Here is a 25,876-nt window from a genome sequence, read left to right as displayed (position 1 = left end):
ATATATGAGCTCTTTTAAGTGAACACAGTAAATTGTACATCTGATTTTGATTTACCTGTCTAACAGTATGCGAATATGATTATTACGAGGGACCTCGTGTGCGATATTTATTTCTAGAACATGGTACATAGATAATACGCCGTTCGGCACGCACGCGAGGCGAAACACTAACGCGAAATGATTGCCAATTAACATTAATACGGCTTTACGTGCGCCGGAAGGTTGCCTATATAGCCAATATGCAGAAACTAATAAAACTCAATAATATTGATCAGCGGAATAAACCGTGCAATTATCTGCTATTTCGAAGATATATTCTCGTCGAGGGTTATCAAGTTGTTAAATATTTAGGAAAATTTACAAGAAAATATTTTCTAATTTCTTTAATGAGCAATGTTGTTTAAAAAATAGACGCGCGTAAAAATATACTTGTGAAGAGAAGAGTTTGTTTTCGATTAGGTAAATCGAGGCATGTCGTAATTATCGACGATTTCATATTGGACTGTCGCAATGAAGGAATACACACATATTGACATAATATATATATATATATATATATATATATATATATATATATTACGCGCATACGCGCCCACGGAGCGAGGCGTACACGATCCACTTTGATAATCACGTAGCGTGTAAAGCGATATCAAAGGGATAGCGTTTCACGAAGGTAGCAGGTGATAAGTGAAGTAAATGTCTATCCCGTGGATTTATATGCGAGCCTCGTGACGCAAATTCCCACCCATCGAACTATTCGCCTGCGTAAAGTCTGCATAAGAAAATATGCTTATTTTTAGCTTTTCTTTCATTTCTTCTCATCGACGCGACGCGCGACGATCGGAATTCTCTATTCTCGATCTCTCGCTATTTACGTTCACGACGATCCAACTCACGCGTGCGTCGGCTTTTAACGCCCTTCGCCACCCTCTTTCGCGTCTTTTATAACGGTGACCCCTTTCGGCCTCGTGTCAATTGCGAATTGCCATTCGCCGATACGGAAACAGGCTTCGCTCTAGTTTTCAAAATCATGGATATGAATAACCTTCCATGAGTCATTAGCTCATTCGGGCGGGGCACATGTCGATCAATGGTGTCATTGGGTGCAGCACACACGAATCCTCGGAACGTACAAGTAATTTACGATGGTTTCTAGTGATCCGTTTGTTCGTATTATCGATCGTTCCCATTTAATCCACTATGTAATTATCAATAATTATTATAAAATAATAAAAATTGATAATATTTAACAATAAAGTAAATATTCACTCAACACGTAGAGGACAGTTTCTTTTCTCTCTCCCTTTCTTCCTCCCTTGCTTTCTTTATCTTACTACTTTGGAGTTACTTTGGATAACTTTGTATAATTTAAACAAACTTTGCCTTCCAAAACCGTACGACTCCGATTGAAAATCTTTTTCAAAGTTGTATAAAAAAACATTTCTCTCGTACGCAAACATCCAATGTAACGTTATAGAATGACAAAATATTTCATCCTGTTGTAATGAAAGTTGTGGGAGAGTCACGCTCGTTGATAAATCATAATTCAAAACAAGTAAATTGGGGAAGATTATCAGCTTCTGCAAATTTCACGGCAAGCACAGTATCGATGGGGGCACAGGGCACACCGAACGAGAATATATTATATTTTGCTCAAGGGACTTACTCGCGCACCTCGACACAGAAACCTTTCTCTCTTTTTCTCTCTTCTCTCTGTTATCTGTGCGCATATATAGTAATATATGTATGTATGTATACGTATAAAGCCACAGGAGAAGCACGAATGTAGTTAATTGATGTACCGGCGCAATAATGGTCGCCGTTAAATGATCGACGAGGTGCACCGCAGTCGCGGGATAATGACGACGCGGCGAGAATTTCAGCTAAATTAGGCGCCTTTGTGCAACGTCGGGCGAACGATTTTTCTTTCTCTTTGCATCTCTTTACATTGAAACATCCGCGTGTTCGCGTTTACGTTTACGGCGTGACATTGAATTATTAATTAAGCCGTAGCGCGGATATGATAAATGCAACGTTAAACGCTCGTGCGTACGTACGCGCGCGGATCTCGCGGAAGATCTCGCGGGGGATCGGGCGAAATCACGAGTCCGATTAATCGATGCGCCATTACGCAACGGCGCTCATAAATGATACAAAAGATACCAGCGCCGGGCGTTATTAATTATACACGCCGCAGGGAATTCTCTCCCGGTCGGGGATTTGCACACTTCATTTGCGCGGTCCGCATTAACGGGGACAAACAATTACGCGAGACGTCATATTGACACGATTGCTGCGTTTCATGACTATACGGTGGAAATTCATTTCGACAAATGGCCCAATAATGGGTATCTCGTTCTCGTTTTCGCATTATCGGCGTATTGACATGACAATTTATTCGCGTTGTTTATACATTCTCAAAAAATTATTATTCGACAGCTACGATCGTTCGATCGTTTGAGCAAAATACGCGCCCGCAGAATTGTCGTAGATTACTCTTGTTTCGCGACGATAACTGCCGCAATAATTTTGATCTCTTCTTTCTCGAATCGTAAACCGGATATGTCAGAGAAGTGCATGAGAAAAAGTCGCAAGATGTAACGAGCGCTCCGTGAAAATTGGCAGGAAATAAAAATGTCTACGCAGCGAAAGTTTTTCGACGTGTAATAATAAAGAAACGCGTGTAATTGTGGCAAGATGTATGTTAATGCACGGTTTGATTCGTGTATTTATGATCCACGGGAACCACGGCATTGTCTTGATGCGGTTGCACGGTTCTCAGAGAAATTTCTCTGAGACACTTGTAACTAGTGTTATATTTACAAAAGCAGATAGTTACGATTAATTGTTAGCAACGTTGCAGAATGCTATCGTTTAACGCGTTTTATATTCTTTCCCATTGTAATTAATTGACTTAAAAGTACTTTTTGTTGAAGTCTTGAATTAAAAGAAGATTATTTTTAGTATTATTTTTGACACGTATGTGTCTGTTTTTTAATCTTTTCACGTTTGCTGAAATATTTTTATAACGCATAAATAATTGGAGTAAATAACAAAGAACATAACTTAGCAAAAAGGGGGTACAAAAATAGTACTTAAATTTGCGAAAAAATAACAAAAAAAAAACAAAAACAGTACCTAAAATGCTAAATTATTAATTTTAGCGATAAGATTCGTATTAGATAAGTTAGCTTTAAACCAATAAGAACGAAAAAAAAAGAAGGAAAAATAATGTAATTATTTGTTATCAAGATACTTTACTGATGTCGTAACAACAAGCGATAGATTGTCACGTATTGCATAGTGTAACGTGCCACATTTTACGCTCCTTGAGTCGGTGCATGGCCTTAACGAAGTTTTTGTCGCTATTGCCTATGCATTTTCATGCGCGGGCGCGATCGGCATTGCCGGATCGTTGATTTGTCAATCGTTGTCAGGCGTTTGAAACTGACGTATAAAATCGACTAGTTTCACGTGTAGGACGTTTCTTGCGCGAGCTGAGCAATTCGCCGTACCCATAGCCCTTGAGGAGCCGTGGGTGTCACCATCGCGTGTGTCACGTAATCGCGATACTCGTCCAGAGATTCGAACCCAACCAATTTTCTAGAACAAGATTTAAAAATTAAAAATAGAGGACGGATCGGTAAAAGTCGATTGGACTGCCTCCAGTTGACTTACACGAATTGATAAACGAGAAATCGTGATATATATATACAGATAACACGAATGAACGTTAATTAAAACGGATGATTTTAGTTTTTCGAAACTACTGTTATGTACATCGCACGAGTACGGTATTTTAAATAGTCAATTCGCGCAACGAAGGCGCAGCTTTTTGCGAAATTCAATTCCAAGTCTTCCGAGTTGTAGGTACACGTCTTTTGTATTAATTTCGTACACTCGCGGAGTTTCGTCCGCGCGCGGTCGACATTTGCGGGAACTTTTTTTGTAATTTTGGGTGAAAATATAAAGGAAAGGAGAGCAAGAAATTTCTGCTTACACCGTGACGACACGAGCCGGGTCTGGGGATCTTCGTTATTATTTCAGCGAAACGAAGCGTATACTCCGTACACGCTCGAGTTGGCTCGTGTGCGAGTTGTTAACTTCTTCATGTCGGCTATATCCAATTTGTTGCATGCAGCAGCGTCTTCATTCGCTTTTCACAGTAAATATCGTTGCAACAAGAGGACAGGTAGCACGGCACGTCGTTACGTAAATTTCCATATGATACACGCGCTTATCGAAAGGAAAAAAGACTATTGTACTTTCATTGTACGCTAATGACGAATGACTTTAACTTCATACGTCTATTGGTTGCAAATATCTTGTATGTTTCATCTCGACGATATTTTATAATGCGCAATTATCATTCTACTGTGCAAAAATTATAAATATACATATAAGCAATTTGTACAAGTTTAAATTATATTTATTAAAGAACTTAAATATGAAAAAAAATAGAATTTAGCGATTTGATGCTTTTCTTTCATCTTAATTTTCTTAGTTTTGATAAAAAATTTTAATGCGATTTTCATATTATATTTGTGAAGAAGTTTTAATCGATTTGTTCGGTCGCTTCTTAATGGCAATTACAGGACAGTATAGATGCACTGTACTACCGAGTAACGTTATCCCTGAGATACCTGGCTGGTTCTAACGTCACGATGCGTGACGGACGCCGGTATATGTCTATTCTGTAAAGACCGTGCGGGTAAGTCGTTATTATTTGTTTGAGTCGGCTCGAAATAACTTCAACGGCGCAGGCGGATTTCTCTTTATCATAAGAAATCGACATAACTAAAACAATGTTTGGCCTGACGTAATCGCTGAAGAATCGGATTATAGATTGCCGTAACGTTGCTTCATAAGAATTAGGTGAATGAAAATCCGCTCAAAGAAATTGGTCGCTGTCGAAATCAAATACATGAACGTCCGATTTCCATATCTGATACTTTCGAGAAGTACAATTTTGTTTTATATATACTAGAGTAAAGGGATAAATGAGAAATTAAGCGTAATCGCTTCAATTACTGTATATGTATATCCAATACGCTGCGCGAGATTGCTATTTATATTTATTTCCGATTACTGATAGATCAGGGAAAAAAGATGCGTGAGAAAAGAACGACGCGTAGGTCTTTTTTACGTTACGGAGACGGGCTACATGAATAGAATATCTTTTCTTTTTTGCTTGAACAAACGTATGATCTTAATACGTTTTATATTACGCTGCTAGTCAACGAGAAAACAATAGCGACAAGTGCCTTCGGGTCGGGCACCGTTTAGCGGAAAGATTACTAGCTAGCTCTCAAAAGTGACGAACGACAAGAATCTCGAGAAATACGAACGTTTATTTTAACATTGTTATGTGTCCGTTAATGCAAATCATGCTCTCTCAAACGAGATTTGACAATAAAGAGTTTTAAAATACTGCTGCCTATTTACATTTCAGTATGCGAAACTTTCTGCCGCATTTTACGTTTGCATAAATTATTCAAAAGAACATAATTAATAACTATATTAATAATTAGATTAATAGAATACTGTAATCTAAAATAATCATTAAAAAATAGCAAGAATTTAATTAATGCATCAGTGGAGATGTTAGAAAACAATAAAAGTTAATAGAATAATTAATTCGGATGATAAAGTATAGGCGAAACTCAGGTTTTTGCACCGCAAAATCGCGGAAATTTACTCCTGGGTTGCGTTCCAAAATTCACTCTGAGTAACTAAAATCTATAGTTTACGTCACGTACACTATAGCATTTTAGTTAACTAGAGTAAATTTTGGAACGCAGCCCTTATATCAGGAGAGCATGTTGAGCGAGGAGATTGCAGTAGGTATTCGCGGGTGTTTTGAAATGCGAAATGCGCTGAACGACACTGGGTCATATCTCGAGAAATACGTTTATTCTAACATTGTTTATGTGTCCGTTAATGCAAATTATGCTCTCTCAAACGAGATTTGACAATAAAGAGTTTTAAAATGCTGTTGCATACGTTTTACATTTTAGTATGCGAAACTTTCTGCCGCATTTTGCGTTTGCATAAATTATTCAAAAAAACATAATTAGTAACTATATTAATAATTAGATTAATAGAATACTGTAATCTAAAATAATAATTAAAAAATAACAAGAATTTATATATATATATATATAATTATATATCAGTAGAGACGTTAGAAGACAATAAAAGTTAATAGAAGAATTAATTCGGATGATAAAGTGGGCGAAACTCAGGTTTCACACCGCGAAATCTTGGAAATTTACTAATTTACTCTAGTTAACTAAAATGCTATAGTGTACGTGACGTAAACTATAGATTTTAGTTACTCAGAGTGAATTTTGGAACGCAACCCAGGAGTAAATTTCCGGGATTTTGCGGTGCGAAAACCTGAGTTTCGCCTATACTTTATCATCCGAATTAATTCTTCTATTAACTTTTATTGTTTTCTAACATCTCCACTGATGCATTAATTAAATTCTTGCTATTTTTTAATGATTATTTTAGATTACAGTATTCTATTAATCTAATTATTAATATAGTTATTAATTAGATGTTCTTTTGAATAATTTATGCAAACGCAAAATGCGGCAGAAAGTTTCGCATACTGAAATGTAAAACGTAGGCAACAGTATTTTAAAACTCTTTATTGTCAAATCTCGTTTGAGAGAGCATGATTTGCATTAACGTACACATAACAATGTTTTTAATTCTATAAATGGCGATAAGATAGTAATATTGTCAAGAATTGTCAATTGTAAAAGAAAATTGTAAAAACTCTCGATTGTAATTGCTCGGTTTGCTTATTGTTTAAGATATTCCTTTCACGGAGGAGCGTATTTGGTAGGCGCTTAAGCAGGGCATCAGCAAACTCTTGTATATTTTGCATTAAACTTATATAAAATCAAGTTATAATTGATTATTATGTTTAATTATAAGAAAAAAGTGAAAATATTATGTGTATTTAGAAATTTTTCATTTTTCGATAAATTTTACTGTCAGAAACAATATGGCAACGCTGCGCTTTTCAGGGCGCTGATTGTAAAATGTGAAGTTGATAACAAAAGTGTCAATGTAAGTGTCAATTTCATTAATCAAAGAATATTGTGACATTTTCTTTTTATCAAAGAGAGATTTTATAATAATAATGAGTGATAAGAAACATAAAGTGAGGAGTAATGTGGGCAAAAATAAGGGACAATTTGTGAAAATAAAAGTTGATAATAAACCGTACGTTATGAATGAAGTGTGACATGAGCGCACAGCTTGCAGCGCCAGCGTTGCCAAATAATTCCTTGAAAGTCGCTATCAAAAATATTCATCTATAAATCACATTTCAAGTCAACTTTTAACATAAATATTTTGTTTAAATATTCGGTGACTCTGTATTTTTATCAGCACTATCAAAAGTATAGAGTTTAGCGAATATGTAGCGCAGTTAATATTTAATATCTTAAATCTTAAGATAAACAAATTATTACATTAAAATGTAGAAAATAGACTTTTTCGATAACGTCACATATAAAATATCAAATTTTCAAAATCATAATTCTTTTTTATATGTTCGGTAATGTGGTTTAATTTTTTTCTGGCGTAGATATGCATTTTAACTTTCTCGTACCAAAAAAACAGTTAATTCTTAAGACTTTGGTGTCATAAAAGGAATACCTTAAGTTTTACTTGCTTATATTCTTCTAATTTTTATGGTATAAGATGCCACAATATGCCTTATTATTTTTTCTTTAGTGTCGCGCGATAAATGTCTAACGTAAACCCGTTCTAAGCCTGACTCGCGCCCGTGAACGCGTGACTTTGAGATACACTAAAGACTTAAGTCGAGACCGTGGCGTGCAACTGCATCGCGAATACGGTGATCGGGCCGCATCCATTTTTTTTTTTTTTTTCGAACAGTCCGTTACGAGCTTTCAGATTAGAGAAGCTTGGACCTTGTAAAATATATTAATACGTTACCAGCTTTCCGTTTGAAAAGAAATGACCTTAAATGCTCTTATACTGTCTCTCGTTACGCGATGTGTTTTTGACCATAGATTAGTATTTCTCTGTTATGTCAATTGATATTTTACTTGTTAATTAATTATCACAGATGGAATTGCACGTACAATCTTCTTTATCAGACTTTGGCGATTCGCTTTCTCGATTTTCAGCGAAACGCATGTCGTCTCCGATCATTTCGACAGGTTAAATCGATAACGCAGTTATAGACATAATATCGCTAATAGAACGACGCGGGGAGGGAACTATTGTTCCGTTAGAATACTGTTATCGAGTGTGTGCTCCAGGAAATCTTTTTCTAAAACTTGAACGTTCAAATTATTACGTAAAATAATGGTAGCTAAAATGCAGCGCAACGTTCCGTAGGATAGTCAGTCTAATATTCATGGAGAGTCTAAGCGGCTGGATGAATGGCTGTTCCATATTACGATGTACCGTTCATAAATTTCTCGGCGGATCGAACGTGTTTTGAGAAAATCAAAATATAAGCTGTGTAAAATTTGCCGTCACACGCTATCTTCGCTAGGGAGAATGATCGGATGTAGATGAAGTACTATAACTACCATAATTTTCTGGATAATTTCGAGATAAGATGATCAGGAAAATATATATTTTATTGAACAAGATAAAAATCAGTTTCTGTATATAAAAAATGTAAATATACTTCAGTGTTACAATTATGTCAAAGAAGGTAGCAATATTATCGATAGTAAGATCACAAGCGCAAAGTCGCTAGCATATCGATAGTCAACAATAATTTCTCTATTTTATCGACGTATGTTAGAAAACTTTGAGACTTGTGTCTTTTATCTTTTACAGATAACTATCTTATTAATTATTTTTATCTACATGTGTAGGATATGGTATAATATAAAAAAGAACATAATTCGTATTGGAGATAAATATACATATGTACAATGTTCGAAATATGTCAATATATATTTAAATTAACCGATGTATAAGCAGGTTAAAAATTCGTAATACCAAAACGTACCGTTTTAAAACATAAACGGTCTCTGCCGTAAATGTTTCACACATAAACATACACAAACGTTTTTTCCTTTCGTCACGCCTTAGACGTTGGGAATTTTCACGACTTTAAAGAAAGGGCTATTTCTTTATCTTTATCCGTGACTCCGCGACTACAACTCTCAGTGTATTAAAATAGCAGAAGAGATAGCGCCCTCTTATATTAAAAATAATACGTAATAAAGAGTAATAGTGTTATAAAATAGCGAAGAAATTCAATCTAGGTGTGCACGTGTCCAGCACGTTGTGCGCGTTACAAAATTAACACAGCCATCTCACAAACACCTCCTAAGGGAGATACATACCAGCAGTGAGATCGTATTCTCAAAGAAATTTGCAACTTTTTAAATTTAAATTTAGACTGTAGCTTCTTTTCTTTACACGCTTCTCTTCAACTACATGCTTTTCTAATTTAGGATTCAGTCAATATCCCTATGAGAATGTGATCTCGCTATTATAATTCACGCTTTCATACAGGGTCTGTTCGCGTTGCTTGCACTTTTTGCACTCAGCATCTTCGCTTTCTCTCTCTCCAACGGCCGAATATATATTTATCTCATTTCAAGTGCAAAAATGTTTGGGGATTTCAAGCAACGCGAACAAGCCTACATTCTCATCACACAAAGTTCATACTCGAGTTGCGCTTTTTCCTAAGAAAATAAGCTGCCGCTTCCTTCATTTTCTATCACGCGTTCAATCTGCGATTGAAGTTGAAAAATACAGCTATGTCTAATTGACCAATTGGCTACATTTTTACGCAACGCAAGCTCTTGGACGGGATCCGCGCGCTGAATTGGAAGGAGCTCTCGCGGGGTCGCCCGTTAATTTCTTCCGCTTGAACGGCCGATTCCGCGTCCTCGACGTCGAGGTCGACGACGAAGTTGCGATTTCCCATCAGCGTCGCCAAGCACATGCTCTCTTCCTTTATTTGCGAGCGCACCAGCATTTCTAGCGTGAAGAGATGCTCGTCGTGCGCCTCCGGCAAGTAACGGTGCATGAACTCCGCCAAGCTGTCACAACAGTCGGACAAATATTTTTATCGTCTTGTTATAATTTGTATTATAATTTGTAACGTTATCAACGTGTCAGACAATAATGAATTTAGAAAACAACTTACGTTATGTGTATCTCTTACCGTAAGAGGTATTCGACGTTATGTCCGCTCGGACCGGAACATTCAGTAATTTGACGCGCTATAGTCTGCAACGATGCCTCGCCGAGCCACTGCTCGTTCTTGTTGGTGGCGATGTAAATTACTACGGGGAATTGCTTGTCCCCGTCCCGGCTGTGAAATGTCGCGATGGTCGTCAGGTATCCTCCTAAGGAGCATTCGCGGTTTTCCAAATAGGATAACGCCGCGCTGTCTTCAAGCTGAAACGCTCGTCCGTAAACTACAGCCTGTCAGCGAAAAAAAAATCTCGATTACACATTATTCCCATGATCGAGATTTGTATTGCGACACAACGCAATTAATAAATTAGTATTAGAGTACAAGTACCTCTTTGTCCTCGATTAGGGTGGCGACTCGTGCAGGCTGCAACATAATTTTTTATGAACCGCGACGTAAAAATGTAACAGTCGATCTTATTAAGAGATTAAGATAGAAAGAGTTAAATTAATTTGTGTTTGAAAATTTTTTCGATGTGGAACAAAATACGCATATAGAACAAGTTTGCTCTGATGGAGACAGATAGATATACATATCATATATGTAAGTATCATTTAATTTTTATCAAAAGATTATATAATATTATTATATAATATTATTATATGTTTGTATATCACTATATGTAGACTTATATATATAAGCAGAAAATACATATCACACTGTTGCAAAAGGCGAAAGGCAAAACAAGGAGTAAGCCACGACACGGAGCTTTATCTCTCATTGAAGATATCAGTTACTACTGGTTTATAACTGGTTGTATATACAATTTCACGTAATTTATACGCAAGTGTAATACAAAACGCATTACCGCAACATTCATTTACCCTTTCTTCGTTAAAAAGGAAACTATGACTTTTACAATTAGACCCTTTTTATGGGAACATTTTATTCTAAAAGTGTCTATAAGCAATCTCTATCTAAGTCTCATATCCAAATAAAAGCAGTGATTTTCTGCTAAATATTTATTTACATTTTAATCTTTACATAATTACTTTCAGATGGTTATATTTACATGTTAATAATAATTTTATAAATATCAAGATATTCTTCAATCGATTTCAGTTAAAAAAGATGAAACATAAGTGAAACAAAGAAGACACAATGAGGGAACTGACAAAGCGCACGAGTTTCCTTGTGCGTGTTAAAACAAAGAGGATCAAAATAAATTTCGAGTAATTATGCAATTTTTACTTTGCGCACGTTACGTTCAAATTCGCGTCCTTCAAATTCGCAATTTTATCCAAGTCACGTACATGTCGACGGACTCTTATCAAGCCCAGACAATCACATATATCGGTGTATATGATCAATGTCGCGAAAAATGTATTGCACGCTTGGAATCTGGCCAGCGCCAGAAAAAGAATGCGCTGTATACACCGGCGAGCGCAATAAAATTCAGATATTAATAGAGTTCGCAAATGACTAAAAATAAAAATCACGTGTAAAGTGTATGGGACATATTTTCATACGCAAAAATATATTACAAATACTGCGAATATCTTCGCCAAGGGTTGAATTCAGCAGAACGTTAACGATAAGCAAAAGCTTTTAAACGAAGAAAGTGTAAACGCCAACCTTGCCAGACATCTACGACTTTGTTAGTAATTTTGTTAAGTTTTATTTTTATTTTATTTTTTTTTTTTTTACCAATTTCAGCTAACTTTGTTCGAGATATAAAAGCGCTCTATATATTTTATCGCATATATAACACGCATATACATTGACGTAATGTTTACATTAAACATATATATTTCGGAACCAAATAATATTCCAATCTGTAAACATAGTAACGTGATGGCGAATGTAGGACGCGTTCTTTCTTTTCTTTGATTGAAGAGCATAATTAATTACTATTTGTTACCATTTATAAGTGAGATTTCGTTTGCTATTTTATTTATCGTATCGATAGGGTCGTTGCCACGAATGTTTGCTTTATCCAAAGTCCGTACAGCTGTTCCGATCTTTTATTATCACGTGAACTGAAGATGCACATCGGCAGGCATTAATACGCGAGAAGTTGACGTGTAAAATTAGTATAAAGTCGCTATGAGTTATGAGTAATAACATCACTAGAATACCAGAATTATATCTCAAAGTTTTAACAGTTTTTAAATTTATCATATTGCAGAATTCTTCAACGTTCACTTTTTACAACATTAACCGAATATACGGCGTAAATAATATTGTATAATAACACGAATATATTAACTCTAGCAAGCAATCGCTCCTCAAGTGTGCATTTCCATAACTTCCATTATTTATTATCGAGATAACGCCTGCGACATTTTCTGAAATATTTATTGTTCCGATTATTCGTCAGACATGAAATTATTTACATATTATTCGGTAACCGTCTCGGTTTTATCGTCAAAAAAGAAAGAACCAAACAAAAGATTGTGCGAAAATTTAAACGCAATTTTATCTTGCGAAAATAAGTTTCTTTTAATACCTCGAATACGCAGGTTTCTCAATGAGGAATCGACTCTACACGGTCATGGATGACGAATGCGGTATTCGACGGTAGTTAAAGAATAAAGAAGAAAGGACCGAAGGGGACACAATTTGGCTCACCTTTTCTGCCGTTCCGCGATGCGTGATGTTGCCCTGCCAGAACCGCCTGCTGAAGCCCTTCACGTAGCCGGTTGTGCTTCTAGTATATGAGAAACCGGGATACCAGCAGAGTGACCCATATCCAAATACCCAGAGTTCGTTTTCTTGCGTACTATTCATCTTTGTGCTCTCTCGCGAAAAAGAAAGTCGAGTAACGAGCGAGTCTCTACCGTGTTTCTTTTTAATTTATTACTTTATCTTCTTTATTTCTTTTTTATCTCGTTTCTGATAGTAGATAGGGAACTCAATGTTCCACGTTCTATATCCCTGGATTTATCGTTAAGAATTTGTACACGTTGTGACTTATATATCCTCTTCCTACAAGATGGTCACGAAGTTTTTTCTTGTAATTACCCTCTTCGTAATTAAAAAAAAAACACGCGTTAACACACCTTTATCTGGTGCGTGTCTCAGTTTTCTCAGTTTCTCTAAAAGTTCGAATTCTCCGAATCCGTGTCTCTCGATGAAAAATCCCATTTCAATTCGAATGGTCTCATATTTTTTCTTTTCTATAGATATGCAGTATGCAGTAAAGTTTTTTCTGATCAAAACAAAAATCTAATTATTTTATAATTTTGTTCCAATTGTAGGAGATCGCCAATAGCTCTTTGTCGGATCTTTATTGGATCAGTGACAGTTCTACGTAGTCGAATTGATGACAAGTTTCACTTTCGACACGGTGATGATCGCCGAATCAATTCTCAATCATCGCTGATGCACGCGTTTGCGTCTCTCTGAATCCCTCGCGGATAACTCGCCGTTCTTCCGTGTTCAATTTATTAATTCGTGAGGCGGCTCCGATAGTCGACGGAATACCATAATTACAAGATGCTCCTTTTTTGCCGTCATCTCGACTGTTTCACGTGTCTACTCTGCACCAGCGATGCGCTGGATCCTCATCAAGATCGATCCTGGGTCAAGTCGGTCGGAGAAATCCGCTCCGCAAAGATCGATCCGTCAGCAACTGTCTCGTGATCTCGAGCGAACGTATGCTCAAGTATTCCCGAGACATTTGGAGGATCCCGGAAGAAGGGCGAGTCACTTAACAAGATCCGATGAGAGCTGCCGGTCGACTGTGTCAACCGGCTAACATTCGGTCAACTCGACCAAACGCGCGCCAGCAGGAGGGAGAGAGAAAGGTATCGGGAGAGAGCACAGCGAACTGGGGAAGACAGAGAAGAGTAGCGGAGTATCTGGCGTACACGCCAGCGGAGAGATGGTGGGGATGGATGATGAAACGAACCGCCTGATTGACGTGACGCACCGGACGTGCGTGAGCATTCCGTTGATCGGATTAATTTCGGGAAACACCGGTTAGTACTATCAAAGGTTTACGCGACAGGGCCAACTGGTTCATACGCACGTGTTTAAAATACAGGAAGTTACGCGCGACTCAGAACGTGAAAGATTTCAAAAACAAATGTCGTCAATCGTGTTTATAAAAGTTGAGCGCGGGGCAAAGATTGATCTTTCAAACATCGGTTTGCAGAACAAAATATTCAGATTTGCTTCATTGCTTGGTACATTTGAGAAATAGTTTTGCCTTAAAATCTATACACATTGTATATTCCTTTCAATTATCTGAAACTAGTTAAAAGCACATTGTTAGAATTGCAAACATTGTTATGTTTATTTAGAGGAAAGATTATGATACAAATTCGTGTTATCTCTCTTGACTCGTTTCCGGCTCGGAAAATACTTTATCCAGGAGTTCGGCACACATGTCTATCTCGTCCTGGTTTTCCACAGGTTTCAATTCTGTCAACAATTGCTCCAAAGTGGATCTTAAATACAATTGTGATCGGCGACACTCCTTCAGCGCCGGTAAAAAATTATCGTTTACCATACTACTGAGCACTCTCAGCAGTTGTTCCCTACGATAAAAATAATCCTCGATTTATATCGGATGCGAGGAAAATAATGTGAGAAATCATTGCGTTCTCTTGAAATGCATGCCGCAGATGCGTTACCTGACTGCCGGCTGTAAATTTATTCTACCCAGCAATCCTGCCGCTTGCTCTATGAATCCCATTTTTACCAAGGTATATTTTACGTTCGAATCATCCTTGCTGCACAAGCTTGAAAGCAAAAATGCGGACTTTATCTGTAGTTTCTCCACCGGGCTTTGCATTGCTCGCAAAAGCACCGAGTAACCATCGTTCGTATCCATATACTTTAATGATGCTGGGTGTCCCCTGACTATACCTGTATTTAAAATATAATCAATAAGAATAATAATAAAAGACGAACATTGCGGCGTTCCATTACTTACACGACACTGCGTACAGAGCTTTTATCCTGGCCTGTTCCGATGGATCTGAATCGATCATAGACAACAACACAGGAAATACTCCAGCTTCTAATAGCTTGTCTTGACAAAATGGATTATTTTGCGCTAATTCAGCAATAATATCAGCTATCCGCCATCTGATGCTACTGTGCGAGGAATTCAGGCATGGCTGAAATATCGAGAACCCTCCAATCTTATAAAAATCATTGGCTATGTCAATATTGTCTACAAAATCTGCCATCCTTTCCAATGTATTCTCGTATTCCGACGAATCATCGTCCGCTCGTAAATTGATGACATTAGATAAGATTTGCACAGCTTTTTGCAATTCCTCTATCACGTTTACCGTTAACGATGATAATGCATCATTCAAGAACGCTTTTTTCTGCAACATGCAAACACATCCGTCAGATATGAACAAGTAAATAATGCATAATTTTAAATTAAATTTTATACCTCTTCGTCCAAAGGATAGACTGGCGATTTATTTTCCGTATCCTCAGACTGTGCCGCATCCATAGCATATTTGAGTAAACCTTGCAAATTAGTTGGTTGCCTCGGTTGGTTTGGTAACGGTTGCGATGGGACTCGCTCGGTGTTACTGGAGGTTGAAGGACCCTCGATGGACAACGGTCTCGTACTGCTGTTCGACTGACCTTGGTTGGCATCCTTTTTCGATTCTCTATTCTCAGAACTAGGCAAAAGATTATACAGGTGCTTAAGTTTAGGTTAAACACGGTAGCTAATAACGTTAATACGTACTTGTTCATTTTGACGTTACTCTGTTTAGCGAATGATGCGCCCATTAACTGAATAACACACGGCTTAAAAACCAATTCTCAACTAACTCAACTACTTGTTCTGATTCATTGCATATCTTTTTATGGGATTTTATATTTCTGTATATAACACATGAATTTCTTCATATATGAGATGTCGCACTAAAGTGTGAGCGTATGTGGAACCTGAGTTACGTATCGGTAAAGTCACTACTAACTTTTTAATGTCGGTAACAAACAATACGTTACAACCAGTTATCAAATACATTTTATTCGATATATATAGATTAGTTATTAATTGCGCGATATTCATCTGATAATGCATAATTTTATTTTATTTAATCTAGTTACTAGGATCGCGAGGAAAAGGTATATGTAAGTAATATTTTTAAAGACCGTCCTGCTTGTACCGGATGTCATTGCGATTAAATGCAAAATTTTGGACTTTGCATTTTCTTAGTTATAAATTAAACATTAGTTCTTATCTTAGGTTTTAACTAACATCCGCTAAAAACACGTCAACCAATAGAGGCCCTCCACCGCCCCCGCCGATTCTGATGGGCATTTTGTACATATTTATTTAAATATTAAAACATAAACCGATACAGTATGACAATTTCCATTAAATTTATTTTTTAATCTCTTACAAAAACTCTAGCAACGATACAATGATATAATAAGATGTGTGTACATTTATATTCGTGCCACAGTAATGTAATTATATGAAACTATAACGTTTTAGGGGACTTATTCATATAATAATATTGTTCCTAATAAAGTACAAATTCTCAGACATTATCAAATTATTCAATATATTCAAACTGAAACATGCATGGATATGAAACTTTTCCCTTATAAAAAGGAAAGGTATTATTTTTATGCGACATTGATTCTTAGTGACTCTCTAAAAATGCAGCTACATATTATTGCACTGATATGATTTAACGAAGTGCACGTATCGAATTGTATAGCAATCAAACGAAATAATGTGGTTTCTTCACTATTATGCCATATTCCGCAACCGCTGGTGTCAGATCTTCCATAGTCAGAGTATAACGTCGGTCTTTTCCCTTTGTTTTTGTGTTCTGATTGGCACCACGTGTTTTGCAGTGCTGCAACGCATCGTTGGCAATTTCTGAAATAAACTTTTGCGCCGCTAAGGACACCAGGCGTACTCTATAAAGTAATAAGAAGTCGTTTAACAACATATAACATTGGGTGCGTTTAGCCGATACTCCGCTAGCCTAGCAATCGTGAGCAGTCGCTCGTTTCCTCTCCTTTTAATCCATTGGGTCAAAGGAGAGGAAACGAGCGAAAACGAGCGACTGCTCACGATTGCTAGGCTAGCGGAGTATCTGCTGAACGCACCCATTGTTCAATAGATTTACTGAGCAAATCAAAATGTTTGGTTAACAAAACTTTTATCCAATATACAGGATGATTTAATCAATATCACATTTATACTTACATTCTTGGATCAGTGGCATTGAAACCAGCTGTGTGCAAATAATGTTCGGTGATGGCATCAGGAATCTAACGTTAACATAAAAAAATATATAGTGGCACTAAAGTTACAGGATATGATATAGAATAGGTAAACGCATAATTTGCTATAAATTCAAGATTTATTTCGTTGGACAAATTTATTCGACAAGAAAATGGATTGATACCGTAGGTGTATAATCCTCCAATTGCAACAAGAAATCCGACAACGGTTGTCCTGCAGTCTTGACTTCCTCGTTGTAAATCGGTGGCGTTTCCCTTCCAAAATTCTCCGCCATTTCTGTAACGAGAAATAAAACTGTGGCAGCTGTGTTCTGTGCTGTCTGTGCTATCAATTCCTAACCTAAATCACTAGACGCAAAAAACGAACCGTTTCGCTGTTCCGTAACTTGCCGGTCTTAAACTTGGCGATTTTTGCCTTATCTTTTATAAATATTTATCTTTTTGAACGCACAGTAGCACTTTTTTTATGTGACAATACGCGAATTTCTTTATGCTCGACTCACACGCATTTTAGACGCGTAATTGTATGTACGTAAATCCACGAAGAATGTTTCATGTACCCAACCTAACCTAACCCTCGGTTAGAGCCTTAGAGCATTGTTTTAAATCAACGAAAACCAAGGATTTATAAAAAAAAAATGTGCTATGATAGTAAAAGAATAACTTATAAACGTTTGTAATCGACCATTTAATCCAAAAGAATATTGAATACTTGGTATTCAATACATAAACCAACAATAGGATTGGGAATGAGAGTATAATTACTTGATTCACGCCAAATTGCGACCTATTTTGTTTATGTTACAATAAAAATTTGTAATGTGAGTTTATAAGAGTGTGTATATTACTCTGCCTTGAAAAATTATTGTTGTGGTTATATAGCTAGAGTGTGATTTATATGATTCTTAATTTAATGAACTTAATGATTTTTTCCAGGATGGCATCCGAGAACGTCAATTCTCATACAACAGCTTCTTCGGAAGAGACTGGACAATCCGTTACCAGTACGTCGCAGGAAAGTAATAATAAGGATGCAAACTCAACTAAGCCACAGACTCAAGTAAATTCAATGAGTAATCTCCAAAGGATAAATCAACGCAAGCAGCTGACGTACAACTGGCCACAAGAAAAGAAATTGTTGAAGCTTGCGAATTATAGTGCTTGTCAGGCAAAAGAATGTAAATGTACAGGCTGGAAAAACGCGCAACCGATTATAAGATCGCCAAAGGGTGAAATACAGCAGCCTCTTATAACCTTTTCTGATCCATGCAAGATATGTACTCATTCTTTAGAAGATCACGCCAAGCACTTGCGGGTTCAATCTGACGAGGAAATCAACAGATTGTTGGGAATGGCTATTGACACGGACAATATTTTAACATGTATACACAGAGAAAAGGATAACGATACTAAGAAAGTTTATTTTTTTTTGTATAGAGTTTTGAGGAATTGTCTTTTAACTAGAGCAAAGCCAGCCTTAGAAGGAGGCTGGTTGGGAAAGCCACCATTCGAAATACCCGTCATATCGAAAGCAGTACTGAATTTTGTCTCGTATAAATTTCATCATTTACCAGTGAGAGAATGGTACATTATGTGCGACATGGCAAAAATGTTTTTACATTGCCTGAACTATTGGAATTTTGAACCGCCCAGTGCCAGACAAGTAACAGCGGTAACAGCTAATTCGGACGAAGTTCTCGCTTACAAAACTAATTATACCCGCTGGCTATCCTTCTGCCATGTGCCTGCGTTTTGTGACTCTTTACCGAAACACGATACTTCTGCGGTATTTGGAAAGTCTCTGTTACAAGCCGTATTCAAATCACTTTGTAGAGAAGTGGTGAATAAGTGTCATAATGACAGAGACAAAATAACGCCGGAAAAGAGAGTTCTAGTTTTAACACATTTTCCCAAGTATGTATTGAATCAGTTTTCTCTTCTTAATTTTGGTTTTTCGTAATTTTCACAGGTACTATATAATTATTTGTATTTAAGGTTTCTTTCAATGCTAGAAGCTGAAATTTATTCTGATAACGTACCCATGTGGGATCCTAATTTTAAAGCAACACCACCGTTTCATCTGCAAGTTGCCATGCAGGAATCAAAGGCACAGCAATTAAGAAGGACAGGCGAATTTGAGAAAGTCACCGTTCCACCAAACGAGAAAGATAATTATACAACAATAAATATTAGTCCTGGAATAAGAAGACTTCCTGAAAAGCGTTCCTATTCCGAAGGACGACCTGACGCAAAGAAACGAAAAAGTGAAGAGGTTTTTGAGGATTTGCCAGAGGAAACTGTCGCTGAAATTGTTGCGACTATTAATGATCCCAATTATATGTGTGGACCCGACGCGGTATTTCCTCCGGATGTTCCACGAGACGAAACTGCTAAAATTGAAGAAAGCAGGAAGATCATAGAGTTCCATGTTGTCGGCAATAGTCTGACGCAACCTGTGTCTAAGCAAACTATGCTTTGGCTGATAGGATTACACAATGTATTTAGCCATCAATTAGTCAGAATGCCTAAAGAATATATATCCCAATTCGTTTTTGATCCGTGAGTATCATCCAAAAATATAACAATTATGTTAATTTATTGTAAGAATTTATCTAGTGACAATCCATTATTTATCACACACAGGAAGCATAAAACATTGGCCCTGATAAAAGGTGGTCGTCCAATCGGCGGTATTTGTTTTCGCACGTTTCCTACTCAGGGTTTTACTGAAATAGTATTTTGCGCTGTTACGAGCCAAGAGCAAGTGAAAGGCTATGGAACGCATTTGATGAACATGCTGAAAGATTATCACATCAAAAACAACATACTGCATTTTCTTACATTCGCAGATGAGTTTGCCATCGGATACTTTAAAAAGCAAGGATTTAGCAAAGATATAAAACTGCCGACGTCGATGTATCAAGGATACATCAAAGATTATGAAGGAGCGACATTGATGCACTGTGAATTAAATGCTAAAATAGTATACACCGAATTTACAGCGGTACTAAGAAAACAAAAAGAGATCGTGAAAAAATTAATTTATCAGAGGCAACAGGAAATACAGAAAGTTCATCCGGGCTTAACGTGCTTTAAAGATGGTGTAAGAAGTATTCCTGTCGAATCCATTCCAGGGATTCGCGAAACCGGATGGAAGAATTACACTCAAACGAGAACGAGAGGTGTGGCTAAAGGAACGCAAGGTGCAGAACTTGTAGATGGTATGGATATGTCAGATGCCCTTTATAAAGATTTGAACGGTGTTCTGAATAGTGTGAAGAATCATAGCACAGCTTGGCCATTCCTCGAACCTGTGGATAGAAACGAAGTCCGAGACTATTATGATCATATAAAATATCCAATGGGTGAGCAAAAAAGATGTACATTTTCAGAACGATCAAATTACTTTTCGATAAATTATTAAATATAAATAAACAATTAGTGTTAAAATGAGAAAACTTAAGAATCAGGAATTAATGATACACGATTTTTTATTTTGCAGATCTCAAGACTATGGAAGACCGTTTAAAGTCTAAATACTATGTAACTAGAAGATTATTTATCGCAGACATGACACGAATTTTCACAAACTGTAGATTGTATAACGGTCTCGAGACCGAATATTATCACTGCGCCAATACTCTAGAAAAATATTTTCAAACACGTATGAAAGAGATTGGTCTGTGGGATAAGTAGAATTTTTAAGTGCTTGTGACATAATACAAAAAATATAAAAACAATAAATTTTTATTTATTATTAATTGTCCCTCTATTAGCTACTTACTAACAATAAGTAGGACAGTTGCCAATACTTTCAATTGAACTTTAAAGTAGAGAAAATATTTCTAGGAGAATATTCAGGTAGGACAAAGGGTTAGGTTAAAATTTGTTTCTTTGCTTACGGAACTTTGAATTTAAAGTTTGTTATTGAATATGTGAACCTAGAGTAACGACAATTTCGGATTTAACAGAAATCTTCATTTGGCGAAGACTCAAATCAACCAAGTAAAAATTTAAATCCATACAACAGAAATTTTAAGGTTACTTTTATCGCTCATACTCATACGCGCGATAGCCAATCATCATCCGGTATATACTATTACTTCCAGAAAAATGGTAATAAATGGAAAACAATTGGCCGTTGTGTGGACACCTGGGACTCTGGGACATGCATTATCTTATGCCGCATTTCCTGATGCAGCAGCAGCATGCACTTGCATGCATGCAACAGTGTGTAGGAAGCATTAGGGAACAGTTCATATAACCTGATCTGTCAAAAACTGTCCTGTATATATCGACGTACTAATAACATAACAAATTGTAGAATAGAGATTGCTGGCATGACAATTCTACAGATATTATAATTATTTATTTAAATCAGAAGATATTATTATTTATTATTATTTATATCAAATATCATTGAATAGTTGAACAAAGTGTATCATTGAGAATAGAAACATAATTAACTTGGTTCACGTAAAATTGAACTTCTAATGTGCGTGTAAATTCACGTAAGTTACTTTAAAATGTTATTACTGCAATTAATGATACGATGAGATCATCACAAGTACAATTTGCTCAAACCAATAAGATAAATGTTATAAGGTTTTTGCAGGATGGCATCCGAGGACGTCAATTCTCATACAGCAGCTTCTTCGGAAGAGGCAGGACAACCTGTCAGCAGTACCTTGCAGCAAGAAAATAATAATAAGGATACAGCTAAGCCACAGACTCAAGTGAATCGAACGAGTAATCTCCAAAGGATACACCAACGCAAGCAGCAGACGTACAACTGGCCACAAGAAAAGAAATTGTTGAAGCTCGCGAATTATAGTGCTTGTCAGGCGGATGAATGCAAATGTACAGGCTGGAAAAACGCACAACCGTTTATAAGATCGCCGAAAGGCGAGATACAACAGCCCGTTATAAATTTCTTTGATCTGTGCAAGATATGTACTCATCCGTTAGAAAATCACATCAAGCATCTACCGGTTCAGTCAGACGAGGAAATCAATAGATTATTGGGAATGGCTATTGACGCGGACAACATTTTTGCGTGTACACACAGGGAGGCAGATCCCGATACTAAGAAAGTATATATTTATTTGTACAAATTATTGAGGAATTGTATCTTGTTTATGACAAAGCCAACTGCGGAAGGAAGCCCGTTAGGAAAGCCACCATTTGAAAGACCTAACATAGCGAAGGCAGTAACAAACTTTGTTTTGTATAAATTTAGTCATTTGCCGCAGAGAGAATGGCAAGTTATGTACGACATGGCAAAGATGCTTTTACACTGCCTGAATTTTTGGAATTTTGAAGCACCCAGTGCCAGACGGTGTCAAGCAACCAATACAGATGAAGCTTCTATTTACAAAGTTAATTATGCCCGCTGGCTCGTCTTTTGTCATGTACCTGCGTTTTGTGACTCCTTGCCGCATTACGACACTCCTGTGGTTTTTGGGAAGTCTCTGTTACAAGCTGTATTTAGATCAGTTTGTAGACAATTAATGGATAAGTGTAATAATGAAAGAGACAAAATAGCACCGGAGAAGAGAGTTTTGGTTTTAACGCATTTTCCTAAGTATGTCCAACACATTTTTCTTTTCCATTTCTTATATACATATATAACTTATAAATATCAAGCTGAATATTATATATAATCTTTTATACTTAAGGTTTCTTTCATTGCTGGAAGTAGAGATTTATTCTGATAAATCCCCCATTTGGAATCCTGACTTTAAACAACTTCTGCCTTCTCACTTTCAAACTGCCTTGGACTCAAAGGCTCAAGCAAGGAAAGTAGGAGAATTTGAAAAGGTTACTGTCACTCCGAATGAAAAAGATAATTTTACAATGATAAATATTAGTTCTGGAATCAAGAAAATGCAGGATAAGCGTCCAAACGCCGAAGGGCGTCTCGACGCAAAGAAGCGAAAAACTGAAGAAACTTTTCAAGATCTGCCGGATGAGACCATTGCTGAAATCGTTGCAACTATTAATGACACTAATTATATGTCTGGTTCTGATACAGTATTTCCACCAAATGTGCCACGGGACGAAACCGCTAAGATGGAAGAAAGTAAAAAGATAATAGAATTTCATGTAGTTGGAAATAGCCTTACACGACCAGTGTCTAAGCAGACTATGCTTTGGCTGATAGGACTGCAAGATGTGTTCAGCCATCAATTACCAAGAACGCCCAAAGAATACATCACTCAGCTTGTTTTTGATCCGTGAGTAGTTCAATATCCAAATTCAATATCAGTGTTGAATAATTTTACCTATTTTACTACGCATGTATTCAATAACAATATTCTTTGTCTTTGTCCTACAGAAAGCATAAAACCCTAGCCCTGATTAAGGACGGTCGTCCAATTGGTGGGATTTGTTTTTGTATGTTTCCAAGTCAAGGTTTTACAGAGATAGTGTTCTGCGCTGTTACGAGCCATGAGCAAGTAAAAGGCTATGGAACGCACTTAATGAATATGTTGAAAGATTATCACATTAAGAACAACATACTGCATTTTCTTACATTTGCGGATGACTTCGCTATTGGATACTTTAAGAAACAGGGATTTAGCAAAGATATAAAACTGCCGAAGTCAGTGCACCAGGGGTACATAAAATATTATGTCGGAGCAACGTTGATGCATTGCGAGTTAAACCCGAAAATTGTATATACCGAATTTACGGCGGTTATCAGGAAGCAGAAGGAAATAGTTAAAAAGCTGATTCACCAAAGACAACAGGAAATACAGAAAGTGCATCCTGGCTTAACGTGTTTTAAGGAGGGTTTAAGGGGAATCCCTATCGAGAGTATCCCGGGGATTCATGAAACTGGATGGAAAAGTTGCGCTCAAACTAGAACGAGGGGTGTGGCGAAAGGAATGCAAGGTCCAGAACCAATGGACACGAGTTTGGACGTCCCAGAATCTCTATGTAATACATTAAATGGTGTTCTGAACAGTGTGAAAAAACACAGCACAGCGTGGCCTTTTTTGAAACCTGTAGATAAGAATGATGTTCCAGACTACTACGATCACATAAAATATCCTATGGGTGAGTTTAGGAAAATTGTCTATACATTTAACTGATTAAAATAGATGAATATAAGATGAATATAATTACCTGGCTATTACCTGAAAAAAATCAACCGAATATAAAAATACCAAAATACAAATAATATATCTATTTATGTTATAGATCTCAAGACGATGCAAGATCGTTTGAATTCAGGATATTATGTAATAAAGAAATTATTTATAGCAGACATGTTACGGATTTTTACCAACTGTAGATTGTATAATAGTCCTGACACTGATTATTACCGTTGTGCCAATGCTTTGGAAAAGTACTTTCAAACGCGTATGAAAGAAGTCGGGCTTTGGGATAAGTAGAACTTTTAAAATTGTTGTTAATGATAATGTTGACACACACACACAATTAATATTTCCTAATTTATTCTTATTATAAAGTATTATTGCTTTATAAAGTAAGTCCATATTTTGAAATCGTATCGTTCTTCGTGCAATATTTGTGCGATATTTGTATAAAAGTAAAATAATGTTGATCATTAAATTCCTAATGTATTCTTATTTCAAAATATTATTGCTTTATAAAAAAAAGTCCATATCTTGGAATCATACTGTTTTTGTGCAATATTTGTATAAAAGTAAAATTAAATAATAATACATATAATATCCACATGTGTGAGAGTGCCTGTTGGAATAATTAAAAAAAAAAGAAATTTTTATTTCTGTAGTACTATTCTTCGATTATCTATCTTTTATTCTTTATTTTCTTGAAAAAATGCTTATATCGTATTTATTACATTGGTTTCAATCGATTTCTTCAAATACGTATATATATATATATATATATATATATATATATATATTCCGACATGCATCTCTGTTAATTCAATGATTATATGCGCGCGCGCGCGCGTGTGTGTGTGTGTGTGTGTGTGTATATGCGTGTGTATGTACATAAATGCATATAGCTGTAAAGCAAGTATCGCTTGTATAATCTTTATCATATATTTCACATATTGATTGCGCAAATTGTTTATACATACGTGGCCTTTTTATTATGTTACACTATATCATTATGAAGTTAAAAATATCAAAAGTGGTTTATGCAAAAACTTCAAACTGAAGTGGGTACTTAATTTCACAGCCTAATTAATATCATTAGTCGAGCAGTTAATTAAGGAACGTAATACAGCAATTATAAAGATCGCTCTAGTGGGCGATCAGTCTATGGAACAGTGATTCTCTGTAATGCGCGTTGGTTTGTAAAGTATTCTTAAAGGAATAAGCTTGTTATCTAGAAGTGATGTGAATAAGATAGAATAAGACAACAAATTTGCATCATATGTTCATATCAAAATTGATATATATATATATATATATATATATATATATATATATATACATATACATCCAATATTATGTATAAATTGATTTG

General features: G+C 36.3%; 5 protein-coding genes across 9 annotated transcripts; 2 read left to right on the top strand and 3 right to left on the bottom strand.

The window, feature by feature from the left end:
- Positions 1-8,615: 8,615 nt before the first annotated feature.
- Positions 8,616-14,164, bottom strand: LOC139811819 (putative glutathione-specific gamma-glutamylcyclotransferase 2). The gene is made up of 4 exons (XM_071776236.1): positions 12,791-14,164; positions 10,550-10,585; positions 10,187-10,449; positions 8,616-10,061 (listed from the first exon to the last, which is right to left on the bottom strand). Exons 1-4 carry the CDS (start codon positions 12,947-12,949, stop codon positions 9,797-9,799), a joined length of 723 nt encoding a protein of 240 aa, XP_071632337.1. The 5' UTR covers positions 12,950-14,164; the 3' UTR covers positions 8,616-9,796.
- Positions 14,165-14,431: 267 nt separating this feature from the next.
- Positions 14,432-16,073, bottom strand: LOC139811817 (hsp70-binding protein 1). Its single transcript, XM_071776234.1, has 5 exons — positions 15,882-16,073; positions 15,576-15,813; positions 15,102-15,504; positions 14,800-15,034; positions 14,432-14,703 (listed from the first exon to the last, which is right to left on the bottom strand). The coding sequence occupies exons 1-5, from the start codon at positions 15,923-15,925 to the stop codon at positions 14,493-14,495; spliced, it is 1,131 nt and encodes a 376-aa protein (XP_071632335.1). The 5' UTR covers positions 15,926-16,073; the 3' UTR covers positions 14,432-14,492.
- Positions 16,074-16,510: 437 nt separating this feature from the next.
- On the bottom strand, positions 16,511-17,935 carry LOC139811820 (transcription initiation factor TFIID subunit 10). 2 transcript variants are annotated; one of them, XM_071776239.1, is made up of 4 exons: positions 17,772-17,935; positions 17,569-17,681; positions 17,367-17,431; positions 16,511-17,074 (listed from the first exon to the last, which is right to left on the bottom strand). In XM_071776239.1, exons 2-4 carry the CDS (start codon positions 17,677-17,679, stop codon positions 16,873-16,875), a joined length of 378 nt encoding a protein of 125 aa, XP_071632340.1. In that variant the 5' UTR covers positions 17,680-17,681; positions 17,772-17,935; the 3' UTR covers positions 16,511-16,872. The 2 variants fall into 2 exon arrangements, with proteins under 2 accessions (XP_071632340.1, XP_071632341.1); XM_071776240.1 differs by having other exon boundaries at positions 17,745-17,933.
- LOC139811813 (histone acetyltransferase KAT2A-like) lies at positions 17,104-21,154 on the top strand. Of its 3 annotated transcripts, none has more exons than XM_071776223.1 (5): positions 17,104-17,492; positions 18,341-19,318; positions 19,400-19,963; positions 20,048-20,769; positions 20,907-21,154. In XM_071776223.1, the coding sequence occupies exons 2-5, from the start codon at positions 18,342-18,344 to the stop codon at positions 21,098-21,100; spliced, it is 2,457 nt and encodes an 818-aa protein (XP_071632324.1). In that variant the 5' UTR covers positions 17,104-17,492; position 18,341; the 3' UTR covers positions 21,101-21,154. The 3 variants fall into 3 exon arrangements, with proteins under 3 accessions (XP_071632324.1, XP_071632322.1, XP_071632323.1); XM_071776221.1 differs by lacking the exon at positions 17,104-17,492 and adding an exon at positions 18,010-18,225; XM_071776222.1 differs by lacking the exon at positions 17,104-17,492 and adding an exon at positions 18,010-18,239.
- A 421-nt stretch (positions 21,155-21,575) lies between these two features.
- Kat2a (K(lysine) acetyltransferase 2A) lies at positions 21,576-25,851 on the top strand. Of its 2 annotated transcripts, none has more exons than XM_071776225.1 (5): positions 21,576-21,915; positions 22,010-22,988; positions 23,083-23,640; positions 23,742-24,466; positions 24,611-25,851. In XM_071776225.1, exons 2-5 carry the CDS (start codon positions 22,021-22,023, stop codon positions 24,802-24,804), a joined length of 2,445 nt encoding a protein of 814 aa, XP_071632326.1. In that variant the 5' UTR covers positions 21,576-21,915; positions 22,010-22,020; the 3' UTR covers positions 24,805-25,851. The 2 variants fall into 2 exon arrangements, with proteins under 2 accessions (XP_071632326.1, XP_071632325.1); XM_071776224.1 differs by having other exon boundaries at positions 21,577-21,915; positions 22,020-22,988.
- The last annotated feature ends 25 nt before the right edge of the window (positions 25,852-25,876 follow it).

This window comes from Temnothorax longispinosus, chromosome 4 (genome assembly GCF_030848805.1).
Source record: "Temnothorax longispinosus isolate EJ_2023e chromosome 4, Tlon_JGU_v1, whole genome shotgun sequence".
NCBI classification, from domain to species: domain Eukaryota; kingdom Metazoa; phylum Arthropoda; class Insecta; order Hymenoptera; family Formicidae; genus Temnothorax; species Temnothorax longispinosus.
Note: the sequence above shows the minus strand (reverse complement) of the source record. Positions and strands in the feature narration are given on the sequence as shown.

What these genes read in the sequence shown, in the direction of transcription:
- LOC139811819 (XM_071776236.1), bottom strand. Translation starts at nt 12,949, where the DNA reads ATGAATAGTACGCAAGAAAACGAACTCTGGGTATTTGGATATGGGTCA. An exon ending in ATCGCGGAACGGCAGAAAAG is followed by an intron (nt 10,586 to 12,790) that starts GTGAGCCAAATT and finishes ATTATGTTGCAG; the next exon opens with CCTGCACGAGTCGCCACCCT. An exon ending in CCCTAATCGAGGACAAAGAG is followed by an intron (nt 10,450 to 10,549) that starts GTACTTGTACTC and finishes TTTCGCTGACAG; the next exon opens with GCTGTAGTTTACGGACGAGC.
- LOC139811817 (XM_071776234.1), bottom strand. Translation starts at nt 15,925, where the DNA reads ATGGGCGCATCATTCGCTAAACAGAGTAACGTCAAAATGAACAA. An exon ending in AGTAACGTCAAAATGAACAA is followed by an intron (nt 15,814 to 15,881) that starts GTACGTATTAAC and finishes TCTTTTGCCTAG; the next exon opens with TTCTGAGAATAGAGAATCGA. An exon ending in AATTTACAGCCGGCAGTCAG is followed by an intron (nt 14,704 to 14,799) that starts GTAACGCATCTG and finishes TTTTTATCGTAG; the next exon opens with GGAACAACTGCTGAGAGTGC.
- LOC139811820 (XM_071776239.1), bottom strand. Translation starts at nt 17,679, where the DNA reads ATGGCGGAGAATTTTGGAAGGGAAACGCCACCGATTTACAACGAGGAA. An exon ending in TGGAGGATTATACACCTACG is followed by an intron (nt 17,432 to 17,568) that starts GTATCAATCCAT and finishes TGTTAACGTTAG; the next exon opens with ATTCCTGATGCCATCACCGA. An exon ending in AATGCCACTGATCCAAGAAT is followed by an intron (nt 17,075 to 17,366) that starts GTAAGTATAAAT and finishes ATTACTTTATAG; the next exon opens with AGTACGCCTGGTGTCCTTAG.
- LOC139811813 (XM_071776221.1), top strand. An exon ending in GTTTTAACACATTTTCCCAA is followed by an intron (nt 19,319 to 19,399) that starts GTATGTATTGAA and finishes TTTGTATTTAAG; the next exon opens with GTTTCTTTCAATGCTAGAAG. An exon ending in TCATATAAAATATCCAATGG is followed by an intron (nt 20,770 to 20,906) that starts GTGAGCAAAAAA and finishes TTTATTTTGCAG; the next exon opens with ATCTCAAGACTATGGAAGAC.
- Kat2a (XM_071776225.1), top strand. Translation starts at nt 22,021, where the DNA reads ATGGCATCCGAGGACGTCAATTCTCATACAGCAGCTTCTTCGGAAGAG. An exon ending in ACTCAGCTTGTTTTTGATCC is followed by an intron (nt 23,641 to 23,741) that starts GTGAGTAGTTCA and finishes TTTGTCCTACAG; the next exon opens with AAAGCATAAAACCCTAGCCC. An exon ending in TCACATAAAATATCCTATGG is followed by an intron (nt 24,467 to 24,610) that starts GTGAGTTTAGGA and finishes TTTATGTTATAG; the next exon opens with ATCTCAAGACGATGCAAGAT.